The 18,269-nt window shown below is 52.4% G+C and overlaps 2 protein-coding genes across 17 annotated transcripts in view; one reads left to right on the forward strand and one right to left on the reverse strand.

The window, feature by feature from the left end:
• Nucleotides 1-15,010, reverse strand: part of TLE3 (TLE family member 3, transcriptional corepressor) — a 50,345-nt gene extending 35,335 nt beyond the window's left edge. For 15 of the 16 annotated variants that reach the window (XM_050796295.1, XM_050796287.1, XM_050796296.1 and 12 more), the window contains exons 1-4: nt 13,785-15,010; nt 13,169-13,269; nt 12,586-12,649; nt 11,531-11,575 (exon numbers count right to left, since the gene is read on the reverse strand). In XM_050796295.1, coding sequence (XP_050652252.1) covers nt 11,531-11,575; nt 12,586-12,649; nt 13,169-13,269; nt 13,785-13,808 — 234 coding nt within the window. In that variant the 5' untranslated portion in view covers nt 13,809-15,010. Of the gene's footprint in view, nt 1-11,530; nt 11,576-12,585; nt 12,650-13,168; nt 13,287-13,784 lie in introns of those variants that run through there. The other variant, XM_050796280.1, reaches the window with a different exon arrangement.
• Nucleotides 1-18,269, forward strand: part of LOC126958166 (40S ribosomal protein SA-like) — a 900,761-nt gene that overhangs the window by 575,779 nt on the left and 306,713 nt on the right. The window lies entirely within an intron of this gene.

Here is an 18,269-nt window from a genome sequence, read left to right on the forward strand (position 1 = left end):
TCTACGGTGTAAGGGAACTGGGGATAGTGAGGCTGAGTGAGCATGCATCCAGGCAACCCAATCCCAGAAAGAGGTGGCAACATACAGTCTAGAGTCCTGTATTCCTAGCCCAGATCCACCCTGCACTTGGGCCTCAGTTTCCACTGAATAAAGAAGGCCGATCTGAGTCCAGTGTAATAATCAGAGCTCTCAAAAATGAATTAGGTGCTGTGTGAGTGCCCTGCCCTTGGGAGCATTCCATGGAGACCCAACAGAGACTTGGAGGCAGGCACCACAGGGCCCATATGACAGCTCAAGTCCCTCTCGGCTTTGGGACTCTAAGAGTTTCATTCCTCAGACTCTCAGTTTCCATCTACCGGGCTTCCTGTTAACAAGATCCAATAATCTTTAAATATTTGTTCACTTTAATTTCTTGGTTCCCAAACACTAAACTCTGCTTGCCTCCCACCCCTACTTGTGAGGGGAGATGGCTCTCAAAGAGCTTGCTTGTACAGACAGAACAGGGAGTGCTTTTTCAGATTACACCTTCCCCCAACACTGCCCATTCATCCCAGGCACACCACCCCCACCCTTCCCTCTCTCCTTCTCCTCCTCCTCCCCTCAGATAACCCCCTGCCCCCTCCCCCACCTTCCCAGACTCCATTGGCCAACTCCTGCCAGGAGGAAAAATTCTCAATTCATCCCTGTGGGGTTGCCATGGCAACCCCCAGCCACCTAATCCCCCTTGGAACATTATGCAAATCTCCCCTTGCCCCTCAACAGGCTGTAAAAGTCACATTACCCTTGCAGAGACAGCTCATTAAATTTTGGGGGTCTCCCCACATCAGGTCAGCACTACAAATGAAATGCTGGCTAGGATTTTTTAAGGGCATGGATTCTTTGGGAAACCCAAGTGGCATGAGGGAAGACTAAGGTGAGGGGAAGAGGAAAGACTGACTGTGGGCAGAGACAGAGCCCCATTCTATCTACCCACCATCTTATTCACAACCAAAGAGCATACCTCTTCCATAAATTAAAAGAAAAAGGGTTAGAGGGTCTTCTTTCTCCAAATAAGGAAGGCAGGAGTGATGGCATTTCTTAGGCTATGAAAATCAAGATCAGTCATTTAGAAACTTATTTTATATGATAAGCTCCTTCTCAAACTGACCTCCTCCCAAGTCACACCATTTGACCTCTCATTTTACAGATGACGCAAATGACGCCCAGAGTGGGCAAGAAGCTGTCACACAGGAAGACCACACAGGAAGACCAGGTGGTAAGCAGATCTCCCAGGTTAGAGCCAGACTTCTTCCCTCTATATCAAGGCCTCTCAACCAATAGTAATTGTTTCCCCAAGGGATTCTGGCAATGCCCAGAGACATTTCTGGATGTCACAAACTGGGGCACTGATAAAGATAACTAGTGGGAAGAGATTAGAAATGCTGTTAAACATCCTAAACACAGAGGACAACCTCACCACGAAAAAGTATCCAGCCCCAAATGTAAACAGCACCCAGGTTGGGAATCCCTGATCCACATGTGGCTGACACTCAGGTTTTATTGAATTCTTCAAGGGTTCATCTGGTTTCTTCCTAGCACTGGAATCAATGCCTATAGTACGGTGGTCTGGGGGTGGACACGGGGGAAGATCACAGGAGACCTCATCTTGATATGGTCTGTGGATAAAGATCACTGAGGTCCACGAGGGAAGCAGGCCTGGTTTCCAGTTCTGAACTGGCCGCTGGTCCGCTGTGCAACAATGAGCAAGTTACTCAACCTCTTTAACCGTCAGTGCTGCTATCTGATGCGTGGCGCCCACGGTGCCTATGCTGCAGGATTGTAGAGCCAACAAGTCACATATGGGAAAGGGCTCTGAGAAATCTTACAACATATGCAACACCAAGGATCTTGTCCTCTATGTCTGAGGTCTTCACAATTTGGAGACTCTGTTCCTTTGTGAGAATACCTTGCTTCGGCCTTTCCATGTGCCAGGTATTGTGCTAAGCAGGCTATATGCATCCTTCGTGGCACTCCCTATAACTGTAACTATACAATTTATGAAGCCACCAGCCACCTGTGGCTAGCTAAATTTAATTAAAATTAAATGTCAAACTCAGTTCCTCAGTCACAGTAGCCATATTTCAAGTGCTTACGAGCCACATGTGGCTGGTGGCTGCCTTACTGAAGAGTGCAGACACACAGCATTTCCATCACTGAAGAAAGTTCTACTGGGCAGCACTGCCCCAACAGGCAGGTGTTATTATTATCTCCACTGCAAACTGAAGATCACAGAGGTCAGTCTGCTCAAAGTCACACACCAACAGGAATTGATCTGGGACTCAAACCCACATTTGTCTGACTCCCAAGTCAACCTCTTAGCCATAGAGACAAATCTCCCAGCTCCTGGTGCTCTACACGTAACTCTCCAGGATCACCTGGCAAGAACCTGTGATCTTCTGAGGGAGAAACGGAATTCACTGGGCAAGAAAAACCCCACCCATCACCCAGTAGGCCTGGAAAATGCCCAATGGGCATTCAGCGTCCCGGGAGTTTAAGAAGGGAGTTTGCCCAATATCCCTGGGCAAATGGATAGTGAGGAAGAGCTGGGTAGGGGTCTCTTGAGAAGTAAGGTAAAAAACTAGGTAACAGAACAGTGAGAAAACCCAAGACGCAAAGAGAAAGGGGTATCTAGACACTTCTCAAGTTCCTGCAGGCCGGGCCTGTGGGTGCCACACACAAGGACTAGGTGACATGGAGGCTGAAACCAGGCCAACAGCAGAAAGACCCTGTGGGGGAGCGGCAGGTCTTTCGAGCTCTAAACCAGGCTGCTTCTCCCCCATTTCAAGTCTGGCTTCATGGAGATCCCCCGTTTCTCTGGGATAAAGTATGAGATCCCAGGAATTGAGGGATGGGAGACGGGAAATTCTTCCCGTCTTTCCCCAGGGCTTCTGCTGTTAGGCAAAGCAAAATAAGAACTGGACTTTAGCTTTCTTCACTGGAGATGGAGATCAGAGGAAGGGGCCTCCTTCTAGGAAAATAGGCAAGTAAGGGTTTAAGGATGAGCTAAAGACCTATTTTGACCAATCAGTACCAACAGGCTCACTTCCTCTATCTCCCCTGCTCCTCCTTCCTCTATCCCACCCAACCAGTTAGACCCTCATTCCAGACCATCTGGCATCACCTGCTGCTTCTGAGCCCTCTGAGTGTCCTACTTTTCCCTGGACAGAGGCCAGGAAGGTTAATAGAAGTTCTTGTACCCCACCCCCACCAGAGAGCTAGAACAGACTCCCATCCCTTGTCCACTAGTCCGCACTGAACTGCCTTCCTCTTCTAATTTTCCCCAGCAGAAATCGCAAAGCATCACTGGTTCCAAAGGATGCCCCTGCCAGTATTATCAGAATTAATCAGTTTCAGATCCAAACTCAGCAAAGACCTGTTGAGGGCTAGCCCAAGGGAAAGATTTGGGGAGTGGGTGAAGAGTCGCCTCCTCCAAACTTTTGGTCATATAGCTGGCTGGGTGATGTAGGAGTCCAAACCTCAAGTCTTCATGGCTGACCAGGAAGGGAGAGCCCTCTCCTGTACCCAAATTGCATATGGTACTCAGTGCTAAAACACTAGTGGGAAGAGCTCTTCTGCATTTGAGTCTCCATTTGAAGAAAGGATCAGCCTTCAGTGCGAACAAAAAAGCAACTTCTATTGGCCTGCGGTAGTTTTCATTCAAAATTAACAAACAAAAATAGCAGTAGAAGAGCTGTGAACAATAGTCAGACTTAAAAGCCTCATGAGATCAGGCCACACACAACACTTGGAACTCCATGCCCAAACAGACAAGGCCTGGCAAGCTGAGTTTACCAATTCACCCACTCAGCACTTGTCTCTTCCCCATCTCCGCTTTGTCATCTCTCCCTCCCAGTTATCTCTTCCCACCCCACCCTGCCTTCTTCCCCTTTTGCACTTAAACTGTCCATAGTGTGAGATGAAAAGAAAAAGATGCCTAAGATACATTAAAGACACTTTTAAATAAAGATTCATGACACCTTTACAACTCTTTCTATAATCACAACGTTTGCAGCCTACAGGCCTCTGTCAGAAAACTAATAAAGCTTCTGTCCTTCCCAAAGAGTCCATAACACTCTTCAGGGTAAGAGAGAACCCTGAGCTGGAATATTACCTTCCCTCCTCAAGTCCCCACAAAATGCACACTGTATATCCAGTATGGGCCAAGCACTGCTCAGGGTTCAGGGCCCTTAGTGAAAAATACAAAATGGTCCTGTCCCTCATGAAACTCACAGTCCTGTCACAGCACAGGCCTCACCTCCCCCACCCCAATTTGAGAACATAGCCCTCTAGTACCCAGGCCATCTTCACATTCCAAGCTTTCAGGGTATGCTCTGATGCTTTTATCCTATGTCTGTCTGTCCTGGACCCAAATACCCATTATTTTAGCTGCTAAGATGAAAATGTCAAATCTGCTTTGCAATCAAGTGCTACAGAAATTCTAAGGGGTTTCATTATAATCTATAATACCTGGAAGATCAAATTTTTCAAACCGTTTGTCCTCAGGAAAGTACTTCCCCTGGGATTGTTTGGTGGTGGCAGCAGCCAGAACACTGGATCCTATCATTCACACGGTGATGGAAGGAACCACCTAAGACACCAGCCAAGCCCATCCATGCTCCTACCCTTTACCAACAGCAGCCAGCCTGAGAGAGAACAGGACAACATGGACTCCAGGCCCTAACAGGGTTTCTCTGGCCTCTCAGGCCCCACAGATGGGAACTTGCTTCTCTCTTCTCCCTTCACAGGACACATTGGCAATGGGAGGCTTTGGTGACAGAGAGGCAAAGGAAACCTCTTCCAAAGGTCTGCATCTTCAAAGCAATAATGAAGTCGGCTGGTGTGAAGGGGAGAAAGGTATTTGTTCTCAGATAAAATCTTCGGGGTGGACTAGACGGGCCCCTTGGTTAACCCTCCAAGCCTGGTATGAACCTCTACTTAAGAATAGAAGTCCCTGTCCTACCCACCCTGTTGATTTCCAGATGGGCCTCTTGGGCCATCAACTCTGCAGTGAACAGCCTCCTAGAATCTAATTCCTTAGCAGTCCTGCCCTGACTCTCCAACAAGGTGACCCCTCTCCTCCAGCCCTCCCCCAGAAGGTGGCCTCTGCCTAAACATTCACAGTGACAGCTCCGCAGCCCACTGATTGTGCAACATCCTTAGCAAACAAAAGAATTCAAAATCAATGCTGATGTGAATTCAGACTCCCCCATTACCTCGAGAAACACAAGGTCCTAAGGACTCTCAGTAGGGCAAGGCTGACCCACAGTTTGCTGCCTGCAAAGGACGATGCTTCAAAACAACAAACCCACCAAATATTCCCCGCTTACATGGCGGCAGGACATTTCCCCCTTCCTTAAGTTTCTCCTTAACCCCAACTTGAAGGGAACAATTATTTTATAAAGAATTTTTTTAAACTATGTATTTTGAAAGAGAAGAGAAAGTCAAAAGAAGAAAGGAAAAAAAGGAAGAAAGTATCTTGGCTGTGCGTCTCAGAGAGCATTTGTTGAAAACAAGATATTGTCCCTTTAAGCATATAAAAACAAGGCCCTTGAGCACGCAGTTCTCACTCTGGTACACAATTATGGGTGCTTTCAGCTGTCTAGCACTACTTCAAGTGCTCTCTTAAACCAGACTGTCAATGGCATGTTGAAAGCTATTTTGCTGGCTGCTATCATTAATAGCAAAGTGGAGAGCTGGGCTGATGAGAATTAAATATGGGGGAGGGGGCGGGTCATAACCAGTCATTACAGAATTACCAATATGAGAAAGGAGACAATGCCACTTTGGGGAATAAAGTTCAAAGCAGCGCATTACGGTAGGAAAGCAGGCAGGGCAGGCCACAGACGGCCCAGAGCGGGCCCCCGCCCCCACCCCGCGGCAGATGGACTCAGGCCAGCCCTGGAGAGCCAGCCATGCAGGGATGGAGGGAGCCACGGAGTTGGGAGCCGCGACTGCAAGGGCAGAGGGGCCTTGGAGATCACTCTGCTGCAAAATGTCACCACCTCGCCTCACTTCCCAAGTGCAGTCCCCGCCCCACATCATTCCAAAGACGTGTGGCTTCCAGAACATATCTCACTGCCTTGCCACGAGCTGTTGCCACCCTGGAGGGGCCTCCGCTGCCGACTTCTGCCTCATAAACCCTCCCTTTAAGACTTGCCTCAAGTAAAGCCCTCAGTGAAGTCCGCTCTCACCCCACTCTCCCCTCCCAGGAAGAATAAGCTGTTCTGTGCTGGGTGCTCCTCCTGTGACACTCGGGCCACACTAGCACTTACCTCACTGCATTGCAATTACTTATTTAGACATCCGACTCCCCCGCAGAGGGAATGGTGTCTTATTCGGCTGTGTAACCAACCTCTGCCCACACCCAGCACATCCCAGGCCCCTAATAACCGCTTTGGGAATGAATCCAACCCCCTCATTTCACTGATGAAGAAACTGGATGCCGGGCCATAGGAGGAAGCCTGCAGAGCAGGCGGCCAGCCCACAGCTAAAATCCCCACTTCCTACTCAGAGTTCAGGGAATCGCAACTCTATTCTCAGATAACCTGAGGAAATTTTGAAGAAAAACCAAGATGTCTAGTGAGCACCTATTATATACTAAGTGCTATAGAGCCCTCAGCAGAGGGGCTTCTTTCGTACCTACAAAAATGAGATGAGGAATGAGTGCCAGATCACAGGGGAAAACACTGCCGAGGTTAGGTCTTTGTCACCTTTTTGCCCCTGGTGTCCCAGTATTTTGTACAATGAGATAGAGGGACTTTCTCCCACGGAGAAAGCAAAGGGAGATTTATTCCTTGAGGGACTCCTCCTTCAACAAAATAGAAACAAACAGCCTAGAGCCTTCCTCTGCAAGGTGGGAAGGAGGAGTTCAAGCAAAGGAAGAACGCTGCCGTCTGCCGTGGGCTCCTGGTCCAAAAGAGTTCAGAGAATGAGTCCTGAATTAGGAGCCAGGTTCCCACCCCTTGATTTGTAAAGTAAGGACAAGGGGTCATTTGCTCATCTCCCAGGGTCATTTCAATGACAAATGCACAAGAAGGAAAAGACCCCAAAAGCACTGAAACCGCCACTCTACCACTCCCACTGGCAACTAGAGAAAAGGGGTCCAAAGGCAGTCTTGAGGGGTTGGGCAGCCTCCCTCTAGCTAGACAGCATGCAGGGAGCTTGGAGCCCCCAGACCCCAAAGCTGAGCGAGGCAGGCACCCCCTCAGTGAGAGGACTCGTGATTACAGTCTGTTCCAGGGAAGATCAATATGGCAGGAAAAGTCAGATGGATACCAGGGCATAGAACTCTGGCAAAAAAGAAAAAAAAATTTCACAGTTCAACTCAGATGCCACACAAATAGGCACTTCCCTAGTCTAAGGACCTTTGACCCCTTCTACTTTGCAAGTGGTCCCACATTCCCCTACCAAGACAGGCTCAACTCCTTGGCAGAGTCTTTTGTAACCTCATCACCTGGTAGCTCCCTCTGGCCACCTGTACCTTGCACCTTCACCGTGGTCACAGAACTTCTGTGTGCCTCAAGATCTTCCAGCCGAGCCCCTTATCCTTTAGACGAGAAGATCCAGAGCGGGGAGGGGAGGGGAGTGACAAATGGGGATTTTCCATTTCCCACCTCAGCTCTGTGTTTATGGCACCCCATGGCTAGGGTAAAAAGTTCACAGGTTGTACCTCCCTTCTCTGTCAATGAATCTTTCCTCTGGGATTGCTAGTTATGCATTATGTATTATTATTACACACATCAAATCATTAGTTGTGCAAATAGCTGGCAATTCAAAACAGGACTGTGGACAATAAGGGTTCGGCGATATGATTATACAACCCGAAATGGGGCACTTTGGACTCTGGTGGGGCCAGGTTTGTAGTCTTAGCCTGTTTGGATAATAACGCAGAAAGAAGCAATAGTAATTAAAGACACAGAGTACATTAGAAAAGGAGCACTCTTCATTTCTTGAGTCTGACAGAAAAGAGTCCTGGGCTGGAAGGGAAGCAGCGGTAGCAGCTTTACCACTAACGTGGGACTGTATGACTGGATACATCAGCTTCCCTTCTCTGGGCCTCCGTTTCCTCATCTGTAACTTGAAAAGTTTGCATGAGAGCCCAAAGGGCTCTTCCAGTTCCAAGATTCAAAAAGAAACTTACAGGAAAGGTTGTTCAGTTTACAGAAAAAAAGGTGACTGTATCGTGTTGGCACAACACTGCCCCAAAATCAAAATGGCTCAAGTCCACTTTCAAAACATCAGTGCTCACCAACAGTGGGTGAAAAGGCTGCCTGACCCAGCTTCTCAGAGCGTCAGTGCCTCAAATCCAACGCATGGCAGTCGCTCTGGGGCCCCTGGTTCTAAGCTGGCTTTGTTATTTGTGGCTGACACTGGAAAGCCTCTGCACAAACAAGATGGCAACTGATGAGCCAGTCAGTCATCACTGCCTCCCCAGCCTCTCTGAACCACCCTCGACATTTGGACGGAAAGCAGGGGGCTTGGTGGAGGTGGGTGACCTCTTGAAGTCCCGGGCCAGGCCTGTGATCCTGTAATCTTTGCTTTACCGTAATTAGGGAGGGAGGCAGAAGAGTAGGAGGAGAAACCATTTATTACTTCTCTGGGATTTTGACAGCTTGGAAAAAGAGAGAGACAGAGAAACAGCCAGAGAAGGAGCCAGCCACAGTGAGTTTAACCTCTCAGTAAAATAAAAATGGGCTGGACGCACCTCATCAGCTGCCCTCTGTCAATACCCGGGCCCATCTGGCAGGACTCGAGGTTCCCAGCTAATTGGCATTTCCCATAGAGCCAGCAAAGGAGAGTTTTTAAAAAAATATGTGGTGGTGATGGTGGAGTGCGTGTGAGCGTATGCGCACGCAGGCTGAGGACTGCCACACTTCCCAAGGTGCTAGCTCTGTAGATCATCTATTATATAAAAGTACAGACAGTCCCCACCCCCACCCCAGCTTAAAGATGAAGAATCCAGCCTGTTTGTTCCAGGCAGATGTAATCACACGAACAGTCAAGTCTAGAGGGCAGGACACTGCATGAATAATTCAAGCACTCCAGTCACTTGATTGTGTGTGCAGATAAAACACCAGTCAACCGCTAAACAGGTCAGCTGATAAACTTGTTTGCTCAGGCCTAACCACCATTCGCCAAATGCACCCAAGACCCACACTACAATTAGTGGCAGGGCTTTCTTCTCCAGAACCCTTGCAAACCTAGGGAGTGGCCAACTCCATTAGGTTAGGGTTGCATTTCATGGCACACGTTTCTTCACCTCCTTGCCTCTTTGTTCCTCCACAGCCACAGGGTGATTTCACCCAACTCGGAGACTGCCATAAGCTTGAGAAGCCACTGCATTCACAGCACACATGTTCAGGCTGGGAACTCAGGCTAGAGGGCAAAGGTGAGTGGCAAGCAAGGTAAAGTGCCCAGTGGGAAAGCCAGAGGGCTGGATTTGAGTCCCAGCTCTGACTTCCTGGCCTCCCTGAAGCCTCAGTTTCCTCACCTATAAAAAGGGGGCAAAGAATCCCTCTTTCCACCACCGGCAGTTGAGAGGATTAAATGAGACAACGTAGCCAAACCCCAGGCATTCTCCCCTTAAGAACCTTGTTTGGGGAATGGCCAGAAATCCCAGATGTACACAGCTGCTCTTTATATAAACCCCACCATCAAATGCGTTAAGATATTTAACTCTTCCTGCGTTCACAGCATCCCCAGGACTCACAGAACAGATCTGCTGCGAGCCAAGGTGGATTTCTTAGTGCCAAAGCACCATCCATTCAGACATGCGGAACACCACCCATGCAGACCTCAACATGCAACGAGACATTACACCTTAATTACCAAGCTCTTACAATAACTGCTGCTATAAATTTTAAACCTGGGTGCAATTACCTTCTTTAAACACACCCAAGATACTAAGCGTTGAGAAAAAAAAAGAGGGGGGTAGACAAAGGGAGGAAGTGGCACCCTGCATACACCCCAAGGTCCTTGAAACACCTGGGACCCCAGTTCCATTTCAAGCATTCTTCCGGGACCTGGCCCGTTCCAGTCGCAGAACCTGTCTCGATTCTATTTTCCCGAGGAGAAATATCTTTACGTATAAAGCCCTGTCTGTTTATTATTTCTGTGTGTCAAGAAGTAAAAACATGGTAGCCTTCATATGCCTTCCTAAGGGACTAACTAATCCCTCAGGAAGCCACAAGTTGGCTTCCCACACATTGCTCAATAAACTCAGGCCCCTTTCTGGCTTCCCTTCACCCAACACTGGGGCTCCCTCCAGGAGGGGAAAGGAAAGTACAGATCCCAAAGGCTCTACAGGAAGCCACTCAAGTGGAATCTACCCACTTTCCAGGGTCACCTGCCCTTCTCACCTGCCCTGGGTCCTGCCTCCTTAAAGAGCAAAATTGAAACCTTGTAAACGACTGTTAATTTACAGCAGAAAATCCATTCAAGTCACGGTCACCAAAGGCTAGAATGAGTCAACAGTCTTCTGAGATTTCATGAACACCAATTGTTAAAAAGAACAACCGGCCTGCCTGCTCCATTTATACGTGCCAAGTCAACTCTAATCGTTGGCCAAGCCAAATTATAGGCAGCCTTTCCTCAGAACACAAATACACAAACAGGCCTCTCCCACAGCCCAGCCTAGCACCGGGACTAGTTACTGATATGCACTGAGATAAAGGGTGTTTGTATTTGCTCGGTTTGAGGTATACTGTTATTAGAAGAGTGACAATACCAGGTAGTTTACATATCCATCAAACGACACCACACTAGCTAAACTGGTTTGACTTCAGGATTTCAAAGCTGAGCTCAACCCCCAGCCATCTCAAAAGTCCTGGCTAGGCTGCCCCTGGGCAAGTTACTTCACCCAGGAGCTTCAGCTTCCTTCTCTGTAAAATGGGAATTCGGCTGCCTTCAAATCAAGACAGAGATGAAAAAACCACCTTGTCAATGCAAGGCATTAAAGTTGTATTTCATTCTGGCTTTATATTTTTAAGCAGTTAGCAGCTTCATTCCCTTAAATTTCGACAGCTCAGCCTGGCTTTTAAGGCTCTTGAAGTTTAATCTTATCAACGCAGAACATCACATTTTTGCAAAAAGAAAAAAAAGAGAGAGAGAAAGAAAAAAAAAATCCTCCTGTATTTCCTCTTGAGAATTTTACATTAAAACAGATAAAAGCAGCCAGCCACCTCTGGGCTTTCAGGAGTTTGTAAAGCAGATCCTGGAGGTACAACTTTCCCTTTGGTCCTTTATCCTCCACCAGGATCCAAGACCAGGACTAATTTCACAAGCTCGAATGCTAAAAGCTCAACGTGTCTAAAAAAAAAATCAGCAAAGCCTCAGACCCTGCATTTCAAGGACTTGATCCATTCACTCTTCAAGGAGAAGGGGGAGGAATAGAAGAACCAGGCTCATTTTCAAACAAGAGAGAATATAAGACGTCCACATATGTAAGTTTTTAAAAAATGAAATATATTTTTCAAAAGAGAAAAGCACTTACCTGCTTGTGCATTTCAATGTTCAAGCCATAGGACATCTCATAGTACTAAAAGTAAAAAGAATGGCTATTAACAGACAACACAGAAATCTGATCATTTTTGAAAATCAGTTTTTTCTTGGAAAGGTTTTGCCCAAGTCATACTTTTACAATACATTTGCTAAAGAAGTTTAAATCAAACCCCAAAGCCAGCTTACAGAGCGGTTTAAGAGCTGACAAGGGTGAGTGTTCCTCTCATCTCAACAGAACGTTATATATGTGGTAGTAAGGGGAGCTGGGTCCTCCCTCCCACAAGCACCACATGTGCCCTATATCCTGTTTATACAAGGTTCAGGTTCAACAGGGAATCGTGTGTACACTGGGACCCTCTTGTCCTCTGAGAGTTATTTAGCACTGTGTCGAAGGCCTCTTATGTGGAAAGCAGTGCAGGCAGCCGTGCCCTCTCACAAATGAAGATTAAAACTTGCTGAAACGGACACTGGGCAAAAGGAAGACAGTCTGCCTACTGCCCCAGCGTGGACAAGATACCCAGCTGGGGGATCCCTGAGGAGGGGAGTGAAAGCAGAGGGCTTTATAAGGCCTCTCCACTCCTCACAACATCCTGGGGAAGGAGGGCTTCTGTCCCCCTCTGGCTAGATCCCAGCTGCAAAGCAGAAAAGTTTCTAAACACTCCCAGGAGGTCACTAAGAGAGATTTTTAGCAATCCTAATTTCACATGGGCTGGTCCAATCCTATCTTACTAGCCAAGATAGGGCAATGGCAATCGGCCCCTGGGCAACTTTCAAAACACAAATTAAAGGCACACAAAGATAGTACAGAAGTCGCCGGCCTGGAATCGGGGTTTCTCTTTCTGTCCCTCCCCTCACTCACCCTCTTCCAAGTGGCCCCGGCAATGGAAGCTGGGGAAGGGGAGGGCAAGACCAGATTATGCCCTCTACTAAGGCCGCCCTGCGGCTGGGCGGTGGTGGGGACCTGGCGCTCATCTCCCCAGATACACGCCGCGCCCCCGGCCGGGGTCGGCGCCCCCACTGCCCCCCAGGCCCACTGCCGCATCTCACCATCACATAATGGCGCTGCATCTCCGTCTTCTCGTTTGCCAGCTTGTCGTACTCCACTTTGAGGCTGCGAGGGCAGAAAAAGCCGGCTCAGGCCTGGCGCCTGGGCAGCCTCCTCTGAGGCCCCGACCCAAGGGCCTCGGGAGCCACTTTTCCACTTCCCTGACACCCTCCGGGGGCGCCCTCTTATCCCACAGCCAGGGGACGCGGGGGGATTTGGGTCCCCGCCGTGGGGAGGGGGATGTGAAACAATTCGAAACTTCCCGCGGCCCAGTCAGAGGACTTATCACGGCCGCAGGGGAGCAGGACCCTGACGCTGGCTCCCCACACCCAGAACCCGGAGTGAATCTGCTCGCCGCAACCTAGACCCTCATTCGGGGATCCCACAGGCGGCGCTGGGAGCCGGGCGGCTGCGGGCAATAAAGGGTTAAGGCGGCGCGCTCGGAAAGGGGAAACAAAAGGCGGAGGCCCGGGCTGCCCCGCCGCCCCTGGGTCAGGAGCCCCCTCCGTCCCCGCGGGGGATGGCAGGAGCCGCGCAGGGGCCGCCCCTCCCCGCCAGCCCCGGGGCGGCCCCCACCGGCCTTACCTGTGATACTGAGCTTGCAGGAACTGGAATTCGTCTTTGATCCTGTCACAAGACTCAGCCACCGTGAATTTAAATCCCGGCTGCCCGGGTTGATGGGGAGCCTGGAGCCCGCGAAGACAAGACAGGGGAGGGGGCAGGGGCATGAGACGGCTCTCAGAGCGGCCGCGGCCCCGGCCCCTCCCCGACGGCGCCCAACCAGAGAGGCCACCCTCAGCCCAGAACCTTCCCAGCAAGTTTCTCAGCTCTCCGACAGGGAGGAGGGGGGGCGCCCCATCTCTCCCAGTCGGCAGCGGGGCTCCCATGCCTTTCACCAAGGGCCTCCCTCTCCCCAGTAAGGCGGGGGCGGGAGACAAGCCGGGTGAGTTGGGAGACTTAAGAGCTGGGCCGGGGACCGCGTGAACAGCTCCCCCTGGAACACAGGCAGCCCCCCGCGCCACTCGCGCGGAATTAACCTCCTCTCTCAACGGCGCCCCCCGGCCGCATCCCCTTTGTGTGAGAGCACACGCACAAACACACACCATAAAGGTAGCAACAAGCAAAATGGAGGTGCCAGATAAACTGCCTCGTTTACCCTGCCATGATAGATGCTTAAATAAACCGAGTTGCAATTACTCACCGGATGTCTGCCCTGCGGATACATGGCAGGGAGGGGTCGTGATTCCGAGAGCGTGGAAGCGCCGAGAGCCCGGGCCGGGGAGGTGCGGGGGAGGGGGGAGCCGAGCCCGAGCGGGGGGCGGCCGGGAAACCGAGAGCTCGCCCCCGGCCCCCCCAGCTCGTTCTCGCAGCGAAATCCCAGAGTCGGGCGCCCGCCCCAAGTGGAGACAAAGAGCCGCGGAGCAGGCGGCAAAGTCGTCGGCGGGCGCCGGGGCCGGGCGGCGGGCGCGGGCTTTGTGCGCCTAGGGCTCGGCGGGCAGCGGCCGGCCGCCCTCCCTGGGCTGCGTCGAGCGCGTCAGTGCCCGGGACTGCGCGGACATCGTCGGCACCCCGGCAGGTCCGGCGCGGGGTCCCGAGGCCGGGGGCCCCTCCTGGGGCGAGCTCCGGCCCCCTTTGGGTCAGTCAGCGCGTCGCGCCTGTAGGGGGGCGCGCCGGGGCAGCCCCAAGCATCCGAGACGCGCGGGTCCGATCCTAGAGGCGGCCGGGCCTGGGGCTCGCTGCGAGAAGAGGAAGGAGGCGGGCTACGAGGTGGTGGCTTGGGGCCGCAGGAGCGCCGGAGGGTGAGGGCGGGAGCCCGGCGCGGGCGCTTCGACGCCCCCCCTCGGAGAGGAGAGCCTGCTGTTCCGTCTGCTACTGACGCTGCCGCCGCCGCCGCCGCTGCTGCTGCTGCAAGCCCTTCCCAGGGCCGGGGAGGAACTCCGGGCTCAGTAGGTGCAAATCAAACGCCCTGGCATCCTAACTCCAGCGGGTACGGGAAGCCTCCGCAAAGGGTTCTCGCTGCTCCCAGCTTGAGCGCCGCGTCCCCAGCGAGGAGCGCTCGGCGCCACCGCCGCTGCCGCCTTGGAGCGCACAAGCAGGAGAGCGCTGGAAGGGAGACGCAGCCCGAGACCGGGGAGCTCTGCGGCTTCCTTCCTTTCCCTCGGCCCGGCTCTCCTCTCCGCGCCCCGACAAACCCCCAAAACACACACACCCAACACACACACGCGCGCACACACACACACACACCCCAAAAAAAAGTGCCCCGGACCTACGGATACCACACACAGACAGGCGAGGGGGACGAGCACGAGGTCTGAACTGCCGCGAGAGCAGTTCCAAATAGGGACTGAAAAGTAACAAAATAATGTGGCAGCTTCGTCCGGCGCTGGCCAATGGGAGCGCGGGGCCCCCACGTGGGGCTGCGGGACTCGGCCTACGACTGGGTGCCGCTGGGCGCGACGTCACAATGCCCTCTTGTGTCTAAAACTATGCATGAAAAGTAGCAATCAGGCCCTACCCGCTGGTGACTTTCGCATGGGAGTGAAAAACAGCGCTCCTCAGATCAGGAATTAACCGAAAGACATATAATAAATAGATATATATTATAGTCCTGGGCTGCTAGAGTTTTTTTCCTCCTCTTTTTTTTTCCCCACGATCTACTAGCAAATAATTATTTGGCGGGAGGAGGAAAGAGGGAAGACAGAGGAATAACAACAAAAGAAAATAAGACAGGCTGTACAATCTTCAAAACCTGTGGCTGGTAGTAATGTATCAGTTTATTCTGCAGCGGCGGCGAACGATTCCTCCCTCTAATCTCATTAGGTCTGCAAAGCAGCCCAATTAGATACTATAAAACAAACAGAATCACTTTGTCACTTTAATGTTTTCACTTCAAAAGATTTAGGACTGATAAAATGGTGGCTCCTAAAGTTGCCTCCGACCTTTAAAAATTTGCTTGTAACTGAGGATGTCCCCTTTTCTTCACCCCTTCTTCTGCCCGCCTCCCCCCATAGCCCCCAGCTCTCCTTTGTTCACTCGCCCTTCTTTTCAGAAAGCCAAATAAACATCTCCTTTGATGTGCGGCGGCTGCCTGCGAGGAGAAGTCTGAGGGACTCTGGCTTGGCGGGCAGCGCAGATGGAAGGGCCTGGCTGCCCCTGGACAACAGGCTCAGCCACGGCTGGCCCCATTCGGGGCGCCTTCCCGGTGGGGACAACTTCACCCTCGCCGTAGCCTCGCCGCTCGGGCTCCTCACTGCATCCCCAGGCTGAGGGGGTTGGAGAAGGGGTCGGGACCCTGCTCGGCCGAGGCCCGGGAACTCCGAGTTCCCACCTGGTTTGCTCAGCCTGCTCCCGGCAGCGTCACGGCGTTGGCGGAAGCCTGTAGGTGTCTAGGTCGCCAGCCTGGGCACCCCGGGGGGCGCGGACGCTCCCCCACTCGCGCCTCGCCCACCCCTGCCCCGCGCCCCCCGGACTCCCCGCTTGGTCGCACAGGCCACTCGACTCCCGGGCCAGCTTGCCCGCAAACCGATGGCCTCGCCCTCCCGCGCTCGGGGTTACGGCGGGGCAGACGAGCAAGCAGGGAGTGGCCCTCGAAGCGCGCACGGCCCGGTGGGCTGCCAAGGCGGGACCCCCGGGGCCCTCCCCGGCAAGTCCGCGAGCCCGCACGCACCCCGGGGCCCGCGGCGGGCGCGCGCGAGCCGACCGCGCGCCCCTGGATCTATATTCTCCCCTCATTAGGAGCCGGAGGTTAGCTTTTGCATCTTAATGAGGAGCTGAGAGCTAGCGGGCGCCCGGAGGCCGGAGCGCGGGGAGTTACACGTGAGCACCCGCCTCAGAACTGAACCTCCCCGCGCCCACTCCGGCCGCCAGCCCCGAACTGCGCTCCCTTCTTCATTTATTTATTCTCCTAAATAAAAACATAAATCGTGTTTCGGCGCGCACCGAAGACGGAGGAGGGAGAAGCACGGCTCGACAGATGCGAGCATCTGGCCGCAGCATTCATTAGACACAAAATGGCTCCTCTTTGGAGCTTCCTTTCCCCCTCCCCCTTCTCTGCCCTCCCCCTTACGTCACGGGTGGGCGCACCCGCTTCTTACCCGCCCCGCCCCTTTCTCGCTCCAGCCCCACGTGGGGGACGCCGACCACGCCTCCGAGCAAGGTGCGCGTCACCAATCACGGACCGCCGAAGGGGCTCTTCGTTGCTGATTGGCGGAGTTGCTGGGCCTTGTCAGTCCGCGGCCAGAGCTGTCAGTCAAAACCACGCGGGGTGGGGGAGCGCTGACAAATGCCGAGGCTTCTGAGCCTCCCGCTTGCAAATAGTGCTTGGAATGGCTGCTTAATTAGCTTTGAATGGCTTTTCCTTCCAGCTCAAACAATCTGTCACTACCATGTGGTATAAAGGAGCCATGCATAAAAAAGTAAGCAGAGGCTAAATATCAATTTGATTTTGTGTATCAAAGGAATATTTTATTTTTCTCCCTAGTAATGAAACGTATCAATTTAAATAATAAAAGGTAAAAACACACACACAAACAAAAAAAAAAAAAAAAAAAAAAAAGGAAAAGAAAAGAGGGAAAAAAAAGAAAGAAAAAGAAAACCCAAACTCTACGTTGTTGCGACTCCTGCGCACGCCTGAAACAGGTCACTTCTACAGCCCACGTTCTGGAGGAAGCCTGAAGACTCCCCGCTCCCCCCTTTAAACCTGCATTTAGTGTTTTGTTGTCGTCGTCCTCCAGAAGTCTAGAAGGAGTGGTGGAGGAGGGGTGGCCTGTAAAAGGGGACGTGGGGGCGGGGGATGGGGCGAACTTTAAAGAGAGCTCTTTGAAGCTGCCACTCAAAGTAGAGGGGGTTTTAAGACCCCGTAAACTGGGGGTCCTAGAGCAGGTCTCGATTTGGGAGCCGAGAGGAGAGGGGGCTGAGAGCGGGTGTGCGTCTCGCTTGAATTTATTAAACACAATGCCTTTAAGATGCCAGGGACGCGGCGCCTCGCCGGGCCTCCCTCTCAGTCTCCCTCTGAACTGGCTCCGACGGCGCCCGCCCGCAGGGGGCTGAGAAGCCCCGGGGCCCCCAGGTCGGGTCTTAGAGGACTGTGTACACACAGAAAACCACAGCAGCTCTGTCTCTGGCCCGGGTGTCCCTCCTGCCCCGATGTCCACGTCCCCGGTGACCACACAAGCCAGAGCGCTCCCGCACGGCAGACCCACGTCGAGTTCACCTGTGAGCCCCAGCGCCAGCGCCGAGCCCGGCACGCTGGAGGAGTTCGCGGCTGAGTGTCCCCGACGCGGTTTTGCAGAGCGCCGCCTCCTCCGCAGAGCCGGGCGGTAGAACCACTCTACGCAGTCAGGAAGAACAGCGCTTGAGTGCTCACTGGGTACAAGGCAGGGCACTGCTACCCAGGCAGCGCTCTCCTCTCCCTTACCTCACTCCCGAGGGAAGCGGTTTGGCTGGGGACCCCATTTTATAGAGCAAAAAAGAGAGGCTGAGAAAGCTCAGTCATTTGCCCCGAGCTGGGCAGAGGGTCAGGATTCGAATCCAGTTTAATGGTCAACCTCAGCGACCCCTTTGCTTGCGCAAGCTGGATACGTGAGAGTTTTTGCTGAAGAAAAGACATTCATTCATTCATTCATTCATTCCCAGCCCTTACTGAGAGCCTGGTTTTAGGAGTACAGGCCTCTCCTGCCTGTAGCTC

The sequence above is a fragment of the Macaca thibetana genome, chromosome 7, assembly GCF_024542745.1.
Source record: "Macaca thibetana thibetana isolate TM-01 chromosome 7, ASM2454274v1, whole genome shotgun sequence".
Taxonomy (NCBI): Eukaryota; Metazoa; Chordata; class Mammalia; order Primates; family Cercopithecidae; genus Macaca; species Macaca thibetana.